This window comes from Oncorhynchus kisutch, linkage group LG26 (assembly GCF_002021735.2).
Source record: "Oncorhynchus kisutch isolate 150728-3 linkage group LG26, Okis_V2, whole genome shotgun sequence".
NCBI lineage: Eukaryota > Metazoa > Chordata > Actinopteri > Salmoniformes > Salmonidae > Oncorhynchus > Oncorhynchus kisutch.
The window spans coordinates 9,857,328-9,878,203 of record NC_034199.2 but is presented as its reverse complement, the minus strand read 5'-3'; the positions used below and the strand labels follow the sequence as shown (position 1 = coordinate 9,878,203).

Here is a 20,876-nt window from a genome sequence, read left to right as displayed (position 1 = left end):
TTTTTATCGATCAGAAACACCTGTCAGGTGTTTACCCCTCTATTTCATGGAATATGTCCTGTATTAGAGGTTAGGATGTCTTGTCTAAGTCTAAAGTTACCCGCTACCACTCACCTCCTCAGCATTTGAGGCTCTCCAGGGGGCGATCATCTTTTCCAAGTTAAACCTTCGGAACGCCTAACATCTGGTTTGGATACGGGAAGGAGATGAGTGGAAGAATGCCTTTAACATGGTTAACGGGCACTACAAGTACCTGGTGATGCCATTCGGATTGACAAACGCTCCTGCAGTGTTCCAGGCCCTGGTCAATGATGTGTTCTGAGACATGTTGAACCGATTTGTGGTTGTTTTTGTATTTGTTATGGATCCCCATTAGCTGCTGCCAAAGCAGCAGCTATTCTTCCTGGGATCCAGCAAAATTAAGGCAGTTTATACAATTTTAAAACATTTTCAATACATTCACAGATTTCACAACACACTGTGTGCCCTCAGGCCCCTACTCCACCACTACCACATATCTGCAGTACTAAATCCATGTGTATGTATAGTGCGTATGTTATCGTGTGTGTGTGTGTATGCATGTGTCTGTGCCAATGTTTGTTGCTTCACAGTGCCCGCTGTTCCATAAGGTGTGTTTTTTTTAAATCTGTTTTTAATCTAATTTTATTGCTTGCGTCAGTTACTGTCAGGTGTGTGCGTACTGGTAGCGAAGTCAGGTGCAGGAGGGCAGAGAGTTGTGAACAGGGGCACACTTTATTGAGGCAGGAGATACCAACAGAAGGACGCAACTGTGTCAAAAACCTCCAGCCTATAGGCAAAAGTGCAAAATGCGCAAAAATGTCACAATTTATGTTTAACAAACATCTTCGTGAACAACACGGTATAGGCAAACCAGTCTGGCGCGTCAACAATAAACACGTAACACAAACTATTTCACACAAAGACATGAGGGGGAACAGAGGAATAAATACATGCAGTGTGATTGGGAAATGAAAACCAGGTGTGCAGGGAACAAGACAAAACAAATGGATAAATGAAAAATGGAGTGGCGATGGTGATGGCTAGAAATCCGGTGACGTCGACCACCAAACGCCGCCCGAACAAGGAGAGGAGCCGACTTCGGCGGCAGTTGTGACAGTTACTTGATGCGGAATAGAGTTCCATGTAGTCATGGCTCTATGTAGTACTGTGTGCCTCCCATAGTCTGTTCTGGACTTGGGGACTGTGAAGAGACCTCTTGTGGCATGTCTTGTGGGGTATGCATGAGTGTCCGAGCTGTGTGCGAGTAGTTTAGACAGACAGCTCGGTGCATTCAACATGTGAATACCGCTCATAAATAAAAGTAGTGATGAAGTCAATCTCTCCTCCACTTTCAGCCAGGAAAGATTGACATGCATATTATTAATATTAGCTCTCTGTGTACATCCAAGGGCAAGCAGTGCTGCCCTGTTCTGAGCCAATTGCAATTTTCCTAAGTCATTTTTTTGTGAAACCTAACCACACGACTGAACAATAGTTCAGGTGCGACAAAACTAGGACCTGTAGGACCTGCCTTGTTGATAGTGTTGTTAAGAAGGCAGAGCATCGCTTTATTGTAGACAGACTTCTCCCCATCTTAGCTACTACGGAATCAATTTGTTTTGACCATGACTGTTTACAATCTAGTTTTACTCTAAGCAGTTTAGTCATCTCAACTTACTCAATTTCCACATTATTTATTACAAGATTTAGTTGAGGTTTAGGGTATAGTGAGTGTTTTGTTCCAAATACAATGCTTTTAGTTTTAGAAATATTTAGGGCTAACTTATTCCTTGCCACCCACTCTGAAACTAACTGCAGCTCTTTGTTGAGTGTTGCAGTCATTTCAGTCCCTGTAGTAGCTGACGTGTATAGGGTTGAGTCATCCGCATACATAGAAACTCTGGCTTTACTCAAAGTCAGTGGCACATCGTTCGTAAAAATTTTAAAAAGCAAGGGGCCTAAACAGCTACCCTGTGGAATTCCTGATTCTAATTGGATTCTATTTTATAGACTTCCATTAATGAACACCCTCTGTGTTCTGTTAGACAACTAATTCTTTATCCACATTATAGCAAGGGGTGTAAAGTCATAACACACAAGCTTTTCCAGCAGCCGACTATGATCAATAATGTCAAAAGCTGCAATGAAGTCTAATAAGACACCCATCACAATCATTTAGTCATCAATTTCTCTCAGCCAATCATCAGTCATCAGTCAAGTGCTGTGCTTGTTGAGTGTCCTTCCCTATAAGCATGCTGAAATTCTGTTGTCAATTTGTTTACTGTAAAATAGCATTGTATCTGGTCAAACGTGTTTTTTTCCCAGTCGTTTACTAAGGGTTGGTAACAGGCTGATTGGTCAGCTATTTGAGCCAGTAAAGGGGGCTTTACTATTCTTGGGTAGTGGAATTGACTTTAGCTTCCCTCCAGGCCTGAGGGCACATGCTCTCTAGTAGGCTTAAATTGAAGATGTGGCAAATAGGAGGGGCATTATCGTCTGCTATTATCCTCAGTAATTTTCCATCTAGATTGTCAGACCCCGGTGGCTTGTCATTGTTGATAGACAACAATATTTTTTTCACCTATACCACACTGACTTTACGGAATTCAAAAGTACAATTCTTGTTTTTCAGAATTTGGTCCGATATACTTGGATGTGTGGTGTCAGCGTCTGTTGCTGGCATGTCATTCCCTAAGTTTGCTTATGTTGCCAATGAAAAAGTAATTAAAGTAGTTTGCAATATGAGTGGGCTTTGTGATGAATGAGCCATCTGATTCAATAAATGAAGGAGCCGAGTTGGCTTTTTTCCCCAGAATTTCATTTAAGGTGCCCCAAAGCTTTTTACTATCATTCTTTATATAATTTCTTTGTTTCATGGTGTAGTTTCTTTTTATTTAGTTTAGTCACATGATTTCTTAATTTGCAGTACATTTGCCAATCAGTTGGGCTGCCAGACATAATTGCCATACCTTTTTGCCTCATTGCTCTCAACCATACAATTTTTCAATTCCTCATCAATCCAAGGGGATTTAACAGTTTTTACAATCATTTTCTTAATGGGTGCGTGCTTATTAGTAACTGGAATAAGTAGTTTCATAATTGCATCAAGTTGCTCCTCATTACACACCACAGACCAGCAAATATTCTTCACATCAACATAGGAATCACTACAAACTTATTGTATGACCTCTTATACACTATGGTTGGTTTTTAATATGGCTATTATATTGTGATCACTACATCCTATGGATTGGATACTGCTTTAAAGCAAATATCTGCAGCGTTATTAAAAATGTGATCAATACATGTTGATGATTTAATTCCTGTGCTGTTTGTAACTACCCTGATAGGTTGACTGACAACCTGATCCAGGTTGCAGGCACTGGTTACAGTTTGAAGTTTTTTCCTGAGTTGGCAGCTTGATGATAGCCAGACAATATTTAAATCACACAGAAAATATACTTCTCTGTCGATATCACATACATTATCAAGCATTTCACACATATTATCCAGATACTGACTGTTAGCACTTGGTGGTCTATAGCAGCTTCCCACAAGAATGAGCTTTAGGTGAAGCAGATGAACCTGTAGCCATATTACTTCAACAGTATTTCACATTAGATCGTCTCTAAGCTTTACAGGAATGTGGTTCTGAATATAGACCACAACACCGCCTCCCGTTGGCATTTCTGTATTTTCGGTAGATGTTATAACCATGTATTGCTACCACTGTATCATCAAAGGTATTATCTAAGTGAGTTTCAGAGAGTCAGAATATGAATGTAATCTGTTTACATGCAAGTTATTGACTTCATGGACCTTGTTTCTTAGGCTACATATATTAATATGGGCTATTTCTAGCACTTTTCTGGGTTGCTTGATTGTTTTTAATGCTTTACTGGGAAGCTTATCAGAGGTAGACTTACTCATGTCATTTACATTGGAACTGATAGTGCAGGGTGAGCTGCATAAAGGGGTCTTCCTACTATTGCACACCGTCTCAGTGCTAACAGTGTAACTCTGGTGTATAAGCTCATGATTACTGCTTACAATCACTGTAGGATAAACAGATGTATTCGGTGCAATTAGGAGTACATACATTAAATTACTTACATTGTGTTTACCAATGCCCTTAAGATCATGTACATTTGATGCAGCATTATGACTCATTGTCGCAATGGTAGGAATTAACTGATCATTTACCAGTCATTGTTTCCATGCAGCCTTGAAATGGGTGGACAGAGTCCAGGAAGGTCAGATGATTTAGATGGACTCCATCATTCCTGTCGAGTATCTTCTGTTTCCAGAAGGTGTCAAAGTTATCAATAAAAGTGACTCCAGCAGAGCTGCAGTAGTCTTTTAGCCAGATGTGTAATTCCAGCAGTCTGCTGAATCTTTTACACCCGTGGACCTGAAATTATTGGCCATTTTTTGGAGTCTTTTAATGCTAAAATCAGTTCTTTAAAATCCATTTTCAAATGTTTCGAGCTAGGCCTCCTAATATTGTTTGACCCACCATGGACTACAATAGTGTCAGCTCCCGGCATCTATGGTAGAACAGTCGGAAGCAGCCTTATGTCCTGTACTCGTGCTCCTGGGTAGCACAGGGTTTTTGCCTTGGGGACCGAGATGTTGAACAGCATCTTGTCATATTCCAAAAGGTTTGTATTGACATTCTTATTCATGGACAGTGCTGCAGCCGTTATGATGAACTAATGATGGTGTTAGTTTTTGTCTTCTTCAGGCAGGAACCAGTATCCAGGAGCACCTTGATGCGATTGACCAGAGCCGCCAACCATATCTTATTGCAGTCGGGACCAGGAAGAGCAGCATCCATGCTTACTTCATCATCCTGGACAAGCGAGCCTTGCTGTGCAAGTCAATGAGAGCTCTTGTTGCCTTCGATGAGCTTTGCAAGACTCACTTTGTTCTTGGTACTGCTTACAATAGAATGCTGCGCAACATGTACACCTTCATACAAACAATTGTGTACAACATAGACATTGGGAAGGTTAAGGAGACTCCAAGGGTTGCTGAGCTCAGAGCTTTTTTAAAGATGGAGTTAACTTTGATTTGGAAGATGGACTATATATCAAGAGACATCCTCTCTTTTCTAAAGAGAAAAATGCGTTGCAAATTCAATTCTTATGACTTTGAGACCGCTAATTTGATCCATTGGGATCAAAAAAGGATATTCACAAGTTGGAAGGTATATAGTTTACTTTGAGAAATGTTACCCCAAAGTTGAATTTAATTTAGGTAAATATTCACTTATGCGCACTTTTCCATACCCAGGACCTTAAAACTTATGGATTGGATTCCATTCTTGAGCCAATAGTAAGTGATTTGAAAGTGCTTGAGACTGAGGGTATTGAAGTTGCCTTCTTCAGTGGTCGTAATCTTGGTATACATTACCTGTTCGGTTTTGTGGAGTCATTTAGTGCTCGTTATTGTTGCTGTTTTTGCCACACTGGGAAATGCACTCAGACCATTGTCAAACTATTCAGTCAAACTCAACACTACCTCATGTGTACAGTGTGAAGCATGCTTGCTTATTGAACTCTATGCAGTGCTTCAATACTACAGACAATTTTTCTGTTGATATAATGCATGACATTTTAGTAGGATTTGCACAACTTGAGGTAACTTGTGTTACAATATATACAAGCCAACTTTGTGACTGCTAAAGATGTGTACGGTAGAGTTCGTTCATTTTACTATGGCTACACAGAGAGGAGGAATTTTCTACCTGCACTCAAATTGGATGATGGGGGCAATGATTTGGGTCTAAAGGCTATTCAGTCTTGGTGTCTTTTCTGTAATTTGCCATTGATATTTGGTGATCTGGTACAGAAAGATGATAAATACTGGCAGCTGCTTTTGTTACTACTACACATGGTAAATATTGTGTTTTCTCCTATACTAATAGAGGGCATGACTATCTATCTGACACACTTCATTGCTAAACATCATAGGCTTTTTGTGTATCCTGATATAAATCTGTTACCGAAACACCACTTCATGATGCATTATCCTCGTCGTATAAGGAATATTGGGCCCATTCTTCATTCGTGGTGTATGCCCTACGAGGCTAAACATAATTTCTATAAAAAGCAACTGAAGAGTTTTAATGACCTTAACCAAGAAACACCAAAATGACATGGCATATAATTGGGAAACGTTCAGTCGGGTGATAGACTAGCTATAGGTCCAGGAAATATGTCAAGGCTCAATGAGCTGAAAGAAAGCCATTAGATTGCTGCCAAGCTGAATGTCTCAGTGCACACATGTTTTGTCAGTTAAATGGGTATAGCACCATGGTACAGAATATCGTCTTGATTTGGTCATATCTGGTGAAGTAGTCAGTGAAAGGCTATTGTTCTGAAAGAGGAACATGATTTTGGGGGTTGAGTCAGCTCTTGAAACCTTATGTTTTGATGATCATTTGCATGCATTTAAAGTTGTTTTGAAGCAAAGTCCACCATGCAAGGTATTTCATGTAAATGATATCATTTACCACAAACCTTTTCATTTGCTCATGTCATATGGAGCAAGGGATTCTTTTGACTACATTGTACTCTTACTTGATAACAGTTTAAGCCAGGGCTGGTCATAATACACATATTTGAATGTTGAAACAGCTTTGCTTGAGTTTATTGTGAAATTCCAAGTGCTTTTACAAAATATAATTTATATTTACATGGGGGAAGAGTAAATAAATGAACACTGTATAGAGTAAACACATTTTTACTCTAAAAGGAGTCACCCTAGATCAACACTCGTGAGTGTCACCATAACACTCAAAGTGTTGATTACCTCTTATTGTTACATTTTATAACACCGGCCAGTATAGTGCAGTGTTAACTTTTTGCACTCCTCAGTTTTAACTCAACACTAGAAATGTAACACTTTGATCACTTTTTACTCTGTGTAGAGTGGGGCCATATGTACTTGCCGACAGTGTTACATTTAACACTGTTAAATCAACACTTTCAAATTTACTGTGTAGAGTTTACAAGCTTGATGTAACCATTGTGTGCTAGGAATATGGGACCAAATACTAAACTTTTTAACCACAAGTGAATTTGTCCCAATACATTTGGTCCCCTAAAATGTGGCGACTATGTACTAAAAGTGCTGTAATTTCTAAATGGTTCACCCGATATGAATGAAAATACCCCCAAAGATGAAAGTGGACAGTCTGCACTTTAACCCCATAGTCCTTGTATAATTTCAAATCCAAAGTGTCACTGTCCCAATACTTTTGGAGCTCACTGTATATCTGATCTTATGCAAGCAGTACATTTGTTGAAAGGGGAAGGTGAATTAGAGGTTAAATAAGCAGTTGGAGCTGCAGCTGCAGAAGTCCTTTTACACAACAATGATGGCTGTGCATTCATCATTAAGTATACCCAAGTGCACGTGTTGCTCTTTAAAATGAGCTTGTCATGTTTACATTGGTTAGTTATTGATGAATAATTCTGCGTATCATAATAATGTGTAAAGTAGGAGGTTATTGATATCCCCCTTCTCCTCTTAGTGCATGGATCTAAAGATGTGTGTGAAACTTCCCTCAAGAGGTAGATCTCCAACTTGGTACTATGTAAGTGCAGCAAGTCATGTGCCAATACAGGATTAAAGGGATAGTTCACTCAAAATGTAAACATGATCAGATGTTTCCATACTTTAAATTCAACCACTCATTCAAAGCAGTGAAAACATCTGAACTGGTCCAATTAGTGGGCTGTTATTGTCAGTGTCTATGTTCAGTAGTAAGGCTTTTGCTGTTTCATGTTGGGATCACATGACCTGGATGTATGCCTCACTGAGCACCTCTCCCAGGCTAGAGGTGGAACAACATCTCAGTTTCCATCTAAATATACACCCCTGGCAGGCACACAAACGAAGAATGACTTGGCAAAAAGTGTCTGCAATCATTTTGCTTCATGCTTCACAATCCACTCTGAGCAGATTATTGTAACAAGTGAGAGTATGGTCTCTTTACATCGTATATTTGAAACATGTTTGAACAATATATTAATTATCAAAGAATGATGCGTAACCTATTTTACTTCATTTACCTTCTCTTTGTAATACCACAATTGTTGGGAAATGGACACCGTACTCCACGACCAGCTGGCTCCACTGGGTACGACCATGAAGGAAATCTTCCGCCTTCTCCACCGCCTCGACACCACCAGCAAGGTTCTCAATACTAGAGGTCAGCTGATTATGATTTGAAACTCACAAAAACAATAAAGAGCAACAAAAAAACTACGAAAACGTGAAGTCATGGAGTGCTCACAGGCCACTACACACAAACAAGATCCCACAAAACACAGTGGGGAAAATGGCTGCCTAAATATGATCCCCAAACAGAGACAACGATAAACAGCTGTCTCTGATTGGGAACCATACCAGGCCAACATAGACATACAATAACCTAATAACCCACCCTAGTCACACCCCGACCTAACCAGCATTGAGAATAAAGGCTTTCTATGGTCAGGGCGTGACAGTATCCCCCCCCCCCCCCCCCAAAGGTGTGGACTCAAACCAGACTCAGTAGGGGAGGGTCCGGGTGGGCATCTAACGTCGGGGGCGGCTCCAGTGCGGGGAGAAGTACCCACTCCCTTGCGGTACCGGGTAGAATGGCACCGGCGCAGAGGAAGGCTCCTGCCATGGAGCGTGACTGGACACCGTGCCTGGACTGGGCATCAGCGCAGAGAAGGGCTCCTGCCATGGAGCTGGACTGGACGCCGTGCTTGAACTGGGCATCGGCCCAGAGGAAGGCTCCTGCCATGGAGCAGGACTGGACGCCATGCTCGGACTGGGCCTCGGCGCAGAGGAAGGCTCCTGCCCTGGAGCTGGAGGTTCTGGACCGTGGACCGTCGCAGGAGGTTCCGGACGGTGGACCATCTCAGGACTGGGAACTGTCGTCGGAAGCTCTGGACTGGGAACTGTCCCCGGAAGCTTGGTGCGTGGGGCCGGCACTGGTGGTACCAGGCTGGTGACATACACCTCAGGATGAGCGCGAGGAGCAGGCACAGGACGTACTGGACTGTGGAGGCGCACTGGAGGCCTGATGCGTGGGACCGGGAACAGGTGGCATCGGGCTGGTGACACGCACCTCAGGTCGAGTGCGGGGAGGCACAGGACGTACTGGACTGTGGAGGCACACTGGAGGCCTGATGCATGGGACCGGCACTGGTGGTACCGGGCTGATGACACGCACCTCAGGGCGAGTGCGGGGAGGAGGCACAGGACGTACTGGACTGTGGACATGCACTCCAAGGAGAGTGCGAGGAGCAGGAACAGGACGCACCTGACATGGAAAGCGCACTTGAAGGAGAGTGTGAGGAGCAGGCACAGGACATACTGGGTTGTGAAGGTGCATTGGAGACCTGGTGCGTATAGCCGGCATCAATTGTTCCGCAACTTTAACACACTTCTCATGACGAGTACGGGGAGCTGACTCATGTGGCACCAAACTGATAACACGTTCCTTTAGTCCAAATCCGTGCATCCTCCACCAACTCAACAACTCTCCCTTTTCTCTCTCCTCCAATGTCTCCTTCTTCTCCCAGACTGACTCTGGTTCACTCCTTGGCTCCGCCCACTGCTCCATGTGCCCCCAACCAAATTTTTTATTGGGGTTTCTGTGGCCTTCCTCCCCGACTTTGTCGCTGTCCCTCCTTCGCTGCTTCCGCCTGCTTCCATGGCAGTCTATTGTCTCCTGCCATTATTTCTTCCCAAGTCCAGGCTATTCTCTCCCTGATCTCCTTCAAAGACCAGGATGCCATCTCCTCCCGAGCACGCTGCTTGATCCTGTTGTGGTGGGATCTTCTGTCACGATCGTCATAAGGATTGGACCAAGGCGCAGGGTGTGTAGAATTCCACGTTTAATAAATAATAAAACTCACCAAACAAAACAGAAGAAAAACTAAACGTGACGCTAACATAGTGCTCACAGGCAACTATGCAAAGTTAAGATCCCACAAAGCACAATGGGGAAAATGGCTGCCTAAATATGATCCCCAATCAGAGACAACGATAAACAGCTGCCTCTGATTGGGAACCATACCAGGCCAATATAGACATATAATTCCCCTAGATAACCCACCCTTAATCACACCCCGACCTAACCAACACAGAGAATAAACAGCTCTCTATGGTCAGGGCGTGACAGCCATGTAAAAAAGCGTTTAAGTTCCTTGCTCAGAACATGAGAACATATGAAAGCTGGTGGTTCCTTTTAACATGAGTCTTCAATATTCCCAGGTAAGAAGTTTTAGGTTGTAGTTTTATAGAACTATTTCTCTCTATACCATTTGTATTTCATATACCTTTGACTATTGGATGTTCTAATAGGTACTTTAGCATTGCCAGCCTAATCTCGGGAATTGTTAGGCTTGAAGTCATAAACAGCGCAATTCTTGAAGCATTGCAAAGAGCTGCTGGCAAACGCAGTAAAGTGCTGTTTAAATGAATGCTTACGAGCCTGATGCTGCCTACCACCGCTCAGTCAGACTGCTCTATCAAATCATAGACTTAATTATAATATAATAACACACAGAAATACGAGCCTTAGGTCATTAATATGGTCAAATCCAGAAACTATCATTTAGAATATAAAACGTTTATTCTTTCTGTGAAACACGGAACCGTTCCGTATTTTATCTAATGGGTGGCATCCATAAGTCTAAATATTGCTGTTACATTGCACAACCTTCAATGTTATGTCATAATTATGTAAAATTCTGGCAAATTAGTTCGCAACGAGCCAGGCGGCCCAAACTGTTGCATATACCCTGACTCTGCGTGCAATGAACACAAGAGAAGTGACACAATTTTCCTAGTTTAATATTGCCTGCTAACATGAATTTATTTTAACTAAATATGGTTAGGTGCGTTCGTGCAACGATTGTGCTTTTTTTGCAAATGCCCTTTTGTTAAATCCTTCCCCGTTTGGCGAAGTTGGCTGTCTATGTTAGGAAGAAATAGTCTTCACACAGTTCGCAACGAGCCAGGCGGCCCAAACTGCTGCATATACCCTGACTCTGTTGCACAGAACGCAAGAGAAGTGACACAATTTCCCTAGTTAAAAGGAATTCATGTTAGCAGGCAATATTAACTAAATATGCAGCTTTAAAAATATATACTTGTGTATTGATTTTAAGAAAGGCGTTGATGTTTATGGTTAGGTACACATTGGTGCAACGACAGTGATTTTTTTGGCGAATGCGCTTGTTAAATCACCCATTTGGCGAAGTAGGCTGTGATTCAATGATAAATTAACAGGCACCGCATCGATTATATGCAATGAAGGACAAGCTAGATAAACTAGTAATATCATCAACCATGTGTAGTTAACTAGTGATTATGTTAAGATTGATTGTTTTTTATAAGATATGTTTAATGCTAGCTTGCACCTTACCTTGGCTCCTTGCTGCACTCGCATAAGAGGTAGTCAGCCTGCCACGCAGTCTCCTCGTGGAGTGCAATGTAATCGGCCATGATCGGTGTCCAAAAATGCTGATGGCCGATTGTTATGAAAACTTGAAGTCGTCCCTAATTAATCGGCCATTCCAATTAATCGGTTGACCTACTCCATACCTCTGATGGAGGGCCTCCTACCACAGGTCGTCACAGTGAGCCAGTCCCCCAACCTACCCAGCCGTCCACCCAGGTCAGCGATGCCCGACTGTCCCTTCCGGAGAAGTATAACAGCACTCCATTGAAATGCCGTTGCTTCCTACTCCAGTGCTCCCTCTATTTCGCCTATCAGATGGGATCCCCCACCACCGAGAGGTCCAAGGTTACCACGGTCATTTCTCTGCTGACCAGACCAGTGTTGGAGTGGGCTACGGCATCTGGGAGAGAGGAGAGGAGGAGCTGGGTTCCCATGAGAGGTTCATGGCTCCGTTCAGGTGGTCTTCAACCATCCTCCAGAGGGCAGAGGGAGGTGAGTGACTTTCACAACTCCAGCAGGATGCCCAGAACACTGCGGAGTACCGCCTCATCTTTTGGACTGTGGCTGCCTCCAGCTGATGGAAGGAGCTGGCGCTCTGTACTCTATTCTGTAGTGGACTGCGCAAAGAGGTCCAGATGGAGTTGGCATGTCAGACAAAGGACAAAATATCCTTGGACGCTCTCATCGTGATGGCCATCCGTCTGGAAAATCTTCTTCGGGAGCTCCGGTGTCCACCTCGTCACTCACCTCCCTCCTTTGGCTGTCCTGAGGCAGAGCCTGAAATCATGGAGGTCGGGGCCACACACTTCTTCACGTCAAAGCGGGGTCGCCTTAGACAGCTGAGACTCTGTCCCTATTGCGGCCAGGAGGTGTCCGGTGCATTCCAACCTGGGGTCCACGCCTACCCCGTGACCTTCCGTCTCCCGTGGCTCCAACTTGATAACCGCAAAGGTCAAAGGTGACAATCACTGCCCGGGGGCCAGGATGCTGGAGAACATTCTTTCCCGCACCCTGTGGTTCCACGTCGGTGGAGGGTCCTGTGAGTGTCCTCCAGCCCATCAATCGATCCTCCCATATCGTTGGCTCATGTTTTGGGACATAGATGGAGAGGGAACCCGCTCCTTCTACCTGCCCTCCAGAGCGCAGCTACATCCCCACGGGGGTGAGAGAACGGCTGTTGACCTGGGAACACACATCCCTTGCCGCTGGACACCCAGGTATCACCTGCACCATCCAATCCCTCTCCAATAAATATTGGTGGCTCACCTTGGCTCAGGACGTCGCCCACTATGTCAACTCATGTTCGGTATGTACTCAATCCAAATCCAATGATTGGGTTCAAGTCCAGGCTCTGGCTGGGCCACTCAAGGACATTCAGAGACTTGTCCCGACGCCACTCCTGCATTGACTTGGCTGTTGCTTAGGATTGTTGTCCTGTTGGAAGGTGAACCTTCGCCCCAGTCTGAGGTCCAGAGCGCTCTGGAGCAGGTTTTCATCAAGGATCTCTCAACTCTCAACCCGCTCCACTTTAGCCCCATCGATGTTAATGGGGGCCTGTTCGGCCCTCATTTTCCTATAGTCCACGATCAGCTCCTTTGTCTTGCTCACACTGAGGGAGAGGTTGCTGTCCTGGCACTACACTGCCAGCTCTCTGACCTCCTCCCTATAGGCTCTCATTATTGTCGGTGATCAGGCCTACCTCTGGCCGGCTTACTTTATAGTCAAACATTCCATGCACATATGTCTACTCAAAGACTGGAATAATACCGTTCAGGTACGGGCAATATTTACTTCCTTGGAGAGCATGGGTCAGGGTGGCTGGCCAATCAGGGTGTGCCCAGGGGTGAGACACATGGCTTGTCCAATTGGATGAAGCCATGAGCTGGAAGAGATATCAATCTCTATAGTGAGTGGGAGAAAGGGTGAGGATGGGTGAGAGTCAGACACTGCAGCTCCAGGCAGACAAAAACAACAACACCCGCTGGAAATTAGTCCTACAGCACCCTCGGCAGGGGGATTCTGTAAGATTGAGGCCAAAGGGTTGATCAGTAGGAAAGAGTGTCAAAGAAGTGAAAGTTTATCAGAGCTGCTGAGGTTTCAGAAGGTTTTGCCTGGAAAAATACAGATAGGATTCTTTAGTTTCATTGTCAGAGAATTTCTCCCATCCCCAGTGTGGTGTTTTAAATGCCAAAAAATGGGACATGGAGGACGACGACGACATAGTGCAGCATTTGGTGGATGCCAAGTGGAGAGAGGCTAGAGAGGCCCAGAAATATAGAATCAGTCATGATGTATCATATGCACAGGCTGTAAGAGACGTTGGTGGAACTACAGTGTGAACTGATGGCGCTTCCATGGCTGCTCCTGTACTAAGTGGATCTACTGTTGGGGTTGGTGCTTCTGCTGGTCCTGGCATGTTTTCGAGACCTGTTCAGAAATCTTGAGATCATGAATGTGCTGTGTCAGAGGACAGTTTGATAGTGAATAAACTTCATAGCTTTCATTGGTAAGGTTATCAACATGTGGAAAGCAGAATGCCAGATTGAAGGTCATAGTGGATATGGCAAAATAATTATTTGGGGTAACAGATGTTAATGTCGAAATGGTTATTGACATGCTGAATAATTCTAAGGGTGGATTGTTTCAGCATCAAAGAGGCTGGTGGGAGGAGCTATAGGAGGACGGGCTCATTGTAATGGCTGGAATGGAGCCAACGGAACGGAGTCAAACTTGGTTTCCATATGTTTGATACCGTTCCATTCATGGCAGCCTCAGGGGGCTGAAGATATTTGGCTTGGCCCCTAAGATCCTCAGAAACCTTTACAGATGCACAATTGAGAGCATCCTGTCAGGGGCACACTGTCTGCCTTCCAGGACACCTACAGCAACTGATGTCAAAGAAAGGCAAAACAGATAATCGAAGACATCAACCGCACGGGTGGGTAGAAGTTATATTTGTTTTTTACATTTGATTTTCGTAGTAGTACAGAATTAGGCAGAACATGATTGCTCGCAACCTCCAACACAGTAGGGGGCGGCATGCACCTTACATGGTTGTTTGCGGACCGCCATGATATATAAAAGTACTCAGACCTCGTTGACTTCTCTTGCTTGTACAATGTTTTTCGTCTGCTAGTGCTAGCTAGGTAATAAATAAGATATTATCTTCGCTGTGTGTTACCTTATCAAAATGTCTGCAAAGAACCAGCGAGAGAACGAAAACATTGATGAGGAAGAGTCTACGCTGAAGGAGGAATTAAACAAAAAGGTAACGTTAGATAATTCCAGATTGTTGGTGTGGGAAATGAGCAGATAGTCAGCTAAATTAGCCAGAATCGGAGTTTCTGGCAGCCAAATAGTCCATCATAACTCTCAATTGCCTCAATACATGTTACACGCTCGAACTTTCCAAGCCCTCTTACTGGGGGAGCCGTTTCCGGTGCGTCAGGCATTAACCAACAGGGAGGATATCTCGTTAAATATGGTTTAAATTCGTAAGAATTACTAAATTATATTCGCGTAATTTAAAATCTACAATACTGTGCTTGTGAGAAATGTAAGGACATTTTAAAACGACTGTTTCAACATAGTAGTAGTTATAACCACTACAAAGCTGATGCTAGCTAGCTACCTCTTCCATAGACTTGACTGATTGCTAGCAGCAGAGCCTTCTGGCTAATGTCATAGACTGGATCTAACGTTGTTTTACAGAGAAATCGGTCGAAGTACTTATGTTGTTGTTAAATTATTGTTAAGGCGTGTTTGGTTGTATTTGCTATCTAGAAAATTGAGATATCAGTGCTCAAGTTGGTCCAATGTTTTGAAAACAACTTGCTAGCCCCGTCCTTCTAACATATGTAACGTTATCTAATTTTATCCTAAGTAATGTTAATTCTCTGAACCGTTTTTTGTTGTTGTCATTGACACGCTCTACATTTACCTGCATATTCCCTGTCCATGTCATTTAGGGATGCGCTCTGTTTATACATCCATGAAGTCACTCACTAATTCTCCCTTCCGCCAATATATTCCATATTGCCCACTTCACTTCCTCAAAAGACAGCAAAAACAAATATTCAGAAAGTGTTAATTTCGTTTACAGATCATAATCCAGCTCAAAACTAATAAGGCTGTTACACCACATCCACCAAGGTACCTGCAAGTTTCCGGACATTTCTGGGTGGAATGGCCCTAGCCCTCACCCTCTAATCCAACAGGTCCCAGAGGTGCTCAATGGGATTGAGATCTGGACTCTTCGTTGGCCAGGGCAGAACACTGACATTCCTGTCTTGCAGGAAATCACATACAGAACAAGCAGTATGGCTGGTGGCATGGTCATGTCAGTGTGAGGGAGGGAGGAGGATGTCTTCCCTGTAATGCACAGCGTTGAGATTGCCTGCAATGACAACAACCTCAGTCCGATGATGCTGTGACACACAGCCCCAGACTATGACGGAAACTCCAAATTGAAAACAGAGTACAGGCCTCGGTGTAACGCTCATTCCTCCGACGATACATGCGAATCTGACCACCCCTGGTGAGACAAAACTGCGACTCATCAGTGAAGTTCACTTTTTGCCAGTCCTGTCCGGTCGAGCGACGGTGGGTTTGTGTCCATAGGCGACGTTGTTGAAGGTGATGTCTGGTGAGGACCTGCCTTATAACAGGCTTACAAGCCCTCAGTCCAGCCTCTCTCAGCCTATTGCGGACAGTTTGAGCACTGATGGAGGGATTGTGTGTTCCTGTTGTAACTCGGGCAGTTGTTGTTGCCATCCTGTACCTGTCCCGCAGGTGTGATGTTCGGCTGTACCGATCAGCTGTCTATTCTGTCTTCCTGTAGCGCTGTCTTAGGCGTCTCACAGAATGGCCACATCTGCAGTACTCATGCCTCGTTGCAGCATGCCTACGGCACGTTCACACAGATGAGCATGGACCCTGGGCATCTTTCTTTTGGTGTTTTTCAGAGTCAATAGAAAGGTCTCTTTAGTGTCCTACGTTTTCATAACTGTGACTTTAATTGCCTACTGTCTGTAAGCTGTTAGTGTCTTAACTACCATTTCACAGGTGCATGTTCATTAATTGTTTATGGTTCATTGAACAAGCATGGGAAACAGTGTTTAAACCCTTACAATGCAGATCTGTGAAGTTGTTTGCATTTTTACAAGTTATCTTTTAAAGACAGGGTCCTGAAAAGGGGATGTTTCTTTTTTGCTGAGTTTATACAGTTAAAGTCGGAAGTTTACATGCACTTAGTTGGAGTCATTAAAGCTCGTTTTTCAACCACTCCACAAATTTCTTGTTAACAAACTATAGTTTTGGCAAGTCGGTTAGGACATCTACTTTGCATGACAAGTAATTTTCCCAACGATTGTTTACAGACAGATTATTTCACTTATAATTCACTGAATCACAATTCCAGTGGGTCAGAAGTTTACATACACTAAATTGACTGTGCCTTTAAATGGCTTGGAAAATTCCAGAAAATGTCATGGATTTAGAGCTTCTGATAAGCTAATTGACATCATTTGAGTCAATTGGAGGTGTACCTGTGGATGTATTTCAAGGCCTACCTTCAAACTCTGTGCCTCTTTGCTTGACATCATGGGAAAATCAAAAGAAATCAGTACATAGAAATCAAAGAAATCGGTACATAGTCCTACAAACACCGTTCATGTTTTCAGAACTTGTTTAATCAATCCAATTTATTTTTATAAAGCACTTTTTTACATCAGCAGTTGTCAAAGTGCGTTCGTTACCCAGTCTAGAACAGTAAAGGGCAGGCAATGCAGAAGCACAGTGACTACCTGGCTGAGCTCAATCAAGGGTCCGGGATAAGGTAGCACGCCCGGTGAAATCAGGCCAGGAGTACACAGCTGCAGTTGGAGCAGCAGCACGACCCAGGAGCTCAGGTTGTCCAGAAGGGGACACACAGGGAGGGTGGGGATTAGTGGGACATGTCTAAGAACCCACAGTAAACCCAGATAAGAAAAGCTGACCCTAGCCCCCGGCACATAAGCTTATTGCAGCATAATTACTGGGGACTGATGGGTTGGGAGACTGTGGGCCTGTTAAACAGGCATGGCCAACCAGGAAGGAGCTTACCCAACAACTCTGAGGCACAGTCGCCCTAGATCTTGTATGGAAAAAAAACAATAATATATGGTGCAATAAACATTTAGTAAATTAGTTTAGCTGTAGCAGCTAATGGCAATGACAGTCTTGATACTGGTGGTAGAGCTGATGGCACAGCTGTATGTCCCATCCACCTGCTTCAGGATGTCTTTCTCCCTGTGGTGCTTGGCCAGGAGCCCATCATCGGCAGCTCTCTTGGGCACTGCCCATTGGTGGTCAGCACAGGGAGAAGTTGGCAGAGGTGTGCTTGGCAGATCTGAAAGAGAGGCAATGTTATTTTAATGAGTTTAGTCCACTTCACAATTCCACAGAATTCAATCTTAATGCGGATGATCTGTAGAACATGAGACAGATCGCAATACAGTACAAATAGATTAAAACATTCGGGGTCACCTCAGCTAGGTCTAGACAATGTCAGAACTGGACCCGCAGCTAAAACGTAACTGTGTTTTATTAAGACTTTTTAATGGTTTTAACAGAAGGCGCTGTGAATTGTTGGCCTGCTCTGAAATGGGATAGTTGGCTTCTAAACGAGTTGGACAAAGTGGGTTTGCTTCGGTGTCAGTATGATATCTTATTGACTGATGGATGGCTGACTTTTGTCCATTTCCAATAAGTTTAAACAGTGATGAACCATCACCAAATGGACAGGCTGAAATCAACACTGAAAGCGTTGTCATATGGCATCATGGTATTCTCTAGGCCGTGCCAAGGTCGAGGTGCCCCACTTGATTGTAACTCGCTCAGTCTGACAGCTGTTACCGTGCAAAAAGTAGGCCCGGAATGAAGCCTGAGTAGTAGTGATTTCAACATGCTTTGGACATATTGCGGCCTCTGGGTCACACAGAGACGCCGTTTTCGATGGGCTCAGCGAGGGGAGGTTGGGGTGGATAAACCAGAGTTATTCTAGCTGCCCTCGCCGGTTCATGTCGTCTGACACATCCGAGTTTCTCCCTAAGGATAACCTGGGTTTACAGGTTATGCTCGAACTCTGCTTCTGTGCAGGACATTTTCGTTACAGGGAAGACATCCTCCTCCCTCATGTGATACCCTTCCTGCAGGCTCATCCTAACATGACCCTCCAGCATGACAGTGCTACCAGCCATACTGCTTGTTCTGTGTGTGATTTCCTGCAAGACAGGAATGTCAGTGTTCTGCCATGGCCAGCGAAGAGCCCGGATCACATCGGGGACCTGTTGGATTGGAGGGTGAGGGCTAGGGCCCCCCCCCAGAAATGTCCGGGAACTTGCAGGTGCCTTGGTGGAAGAGTGGGGTAACATCTCATAGCAATAACTGGCAAATCTGGTGCAGTCCATGAGGAGGAGATGCACTGCAGTACTTAATTAACACCATGCGGTGTCTTTCCATCGGCCCTGTGTAGTGGTGCCTAGAGAAGTGGGTATACTCTAATTTTGCCAGAAAGTTCCCAAACGGCTCGCCCACTGAAAGGAAAGGCACATTTTCACTCATTCACACTTTTTTTTATTTAGACCATCACATTTTTGTATTTATTCTAAGTCCACAACAATGCTTAAACCACATAAATCTGATTGGATGGGCCTGTCAGGGCCTGGCTCACCCAGGTCCATCCATGTCTACGCCCCTGACGCAAACAGCACGACAATTGTACATTACAAATAGCCTACTAACCAACACTTCAGACTAACCTTTTTCAATACCTGGTTTACTGGTAGATGTCATAAGTTGAAACGTCTTTCCTAACCTCCCGGCTACCGATGTCATTCTTCTGTGAGTTGCTCCATGCCAAAACCAGTTGAGAAGTGCATATTCTTGCTGGCTGCAGACTATATTCTGTGGAAACTAGGCTGTGTGTGGCGCACAGTTGAATGTATTTCACATGCTTCGCGATTGTGTAGGCTACTTTGTGCATGATTTCTCTCTTTTACTACAGATAAATCGTATTCCTCCACTAGACTACTTTGATACGCATCAGTGGGGATTAAGAAGTGAGCATATGCAACGCCCAATGAAAACATGAGTGCATTGGTATTAGGGATGCTGTTCTTTCAGAATCAAAAACCTGTCACACACACTGAAGCCCTATAGGTTCGCCACTGCGCAAACATGTCTATAATAGATATAAAGGCTGTTAAGATATTGTTTCAAGAAAGTAGTGTGTATATTTGGCCTGCAGATGCGGTTTTATGCTCTGACAAAATGGAAGCTAATTCTGAGTTTTTAAAAAAAAAATTACCCGCTGGTCTCAGGAAGAAATGAGTCCTCACTTTCAAGACTGAGTACAAATGTATCCAACACAAGACCGAGACAATCTTGTGGTCTCGAGACTGGACTTGAGGCCGGTCTCGTACTACAACACATGCTATGAACGTCATATCAATCTGTTTCACCTGCGCTACACGGAATGCAATAATATGTAAGAAGATTAAGTACACAATATAGGGTATCTTTTTAGTGATTGTATATTTCTAGATATGCTTTAGTTAGTGTATTTGAATTATATTTACTAATATTGCAGGGGGTGCAGAACAGGCGCAGGCGCACTTCCTCAAAAACAATACTTCTTTCAAAAAACTTCTCAAAAACAACTGGATTCTTTCCAGACAAATTTTTTTTGGGTTGCATGTAACTTTCTATGTAGACCTTTTTTGTACATACCGGCCGGGACGGCAGTAATGACGGTAGTTGCTCAGTGAAACTCCATTCTTTGGTAAGTACAGAACGTAATTTGACATGTATTAAGCTTGAAAAGCTGGTGAATGGCTGCTTCCAGGGCTTAAAGGAGACAGTCTGCTGTACCCAGATTCTGGTTGACCTGCCATTCAGACCTTACAGGGAAATTGGGAGAGTAAAGTCAATCTTTAGGCTAATGGCCGTCTGTCTTTGGTTGTGCCATCTTTTCATGAAAGTTCTCTGAACTGAACTCATGTCTATATTATCTGTTTTTTTTCACTGAAAGTCATGTTTGCATGTCTGCAGATCAAGGAACAGAAAATTGTGTTTGATGAACTCTCCAATCTGAAGAAAAACCGGGTGAGAAGTGGTTAATAAAATGTAAAACCTAGTTTAATTTCTTTACGGTGTGATGTTCCTGTGAAGATAATGCTAATCTTGATGCATATTCCTTTCAGAGGGTCTATGTTCAACAGCCCAACAGTAACATATTCTTCTTGGCAGACAGAGGGCAGACTCTTGCTTCATGCAAAAGTAAGAATTACCATTTTTGTGTTAAAGTTTTGTTCTCTCTTAACCATTATTTTTGTGAGATACA

The 20,876-nt window shown here is 43.7% G+C and overlaps 3 protein-coding genes across 6 annotated transcripts in view; 2 read left to right on the top strand and 1 right to left on the bottom strand.

Annotated features, from left to right (window-relative positions):
- Positions 1–14,515: 14,515 nt before the first annotated feature.
- The window catches only part of asnsd1 (asparagine synthetase domain containing 1), a 9,964-nt gene continuing 3,603 nt past the window's right edge, over positions 14,516–20,876 (top strand). The window contains exons 1-3 of one of the 2 annotated variants that reach the window (XM_031805567.1): positions 14,516–14,762; positions 20,585–20,638; positions 20,737–20,812. The gene's annotated coding sequence lies outside the window, so the exon portion shown is untranslated. Of the gene's footprint in view, positions 14,763–20,564; positions 20,639–20,736; positions 20,813–20,876 lie in introns of both variants that reach the window. The other variant, XM_020462048.2, reaches the window with a different exon arrangement.
- asdurf (ASNSD1 upstream open reading frame) overlaps positions 14,580–20,876 on the top strand; it is a 9,886-nt gene continuing 3,589 nt past the window's right edge. Inside the window, exons 1-3 of the mRNA XM_020462047.2 lie at positions 14,580–14,762; positions 20,585–20,638; positions 20,737–20,812. Of these exons, the coding sequence (XP_020317636.2) occupies positions 14,685–14,762; positions 20,585–20,638; positions 20,737–20,812 (208 nt within the window). The 5' untranslated portion in view covers positions 14,580–14,684. The remainder of the gene's footprint in view (positions 14,763–20,584; positions 20,639–20,736; positions 20,813–20,876) is intronic.
- The window catches only part of LOC109871241 (mannose-1-phosphate guanyltransferase), a 10,005-nt gene continuing 6,321 nt past the window's right edge, over positions 17,193–20,876 (bottom strand). The window contains exon 9 of one of the 3 annotated variants that reach the window (XM_031805569.1): positions 17,193–17,882. In XM_031805569.1, the coding sequence (XP_031661429.1) occupies positions 17,683–17,882 (200 nt within the window). In that variant the 3' untranslated portion in view covers positions 17,193–17,682. The remainder of the gene's footprint in view (positions 17,883–20,876) is intronic. The other 2 variants (XM_031805568.1, XM_031805572.1) reach the window with 2 other exon arrangements.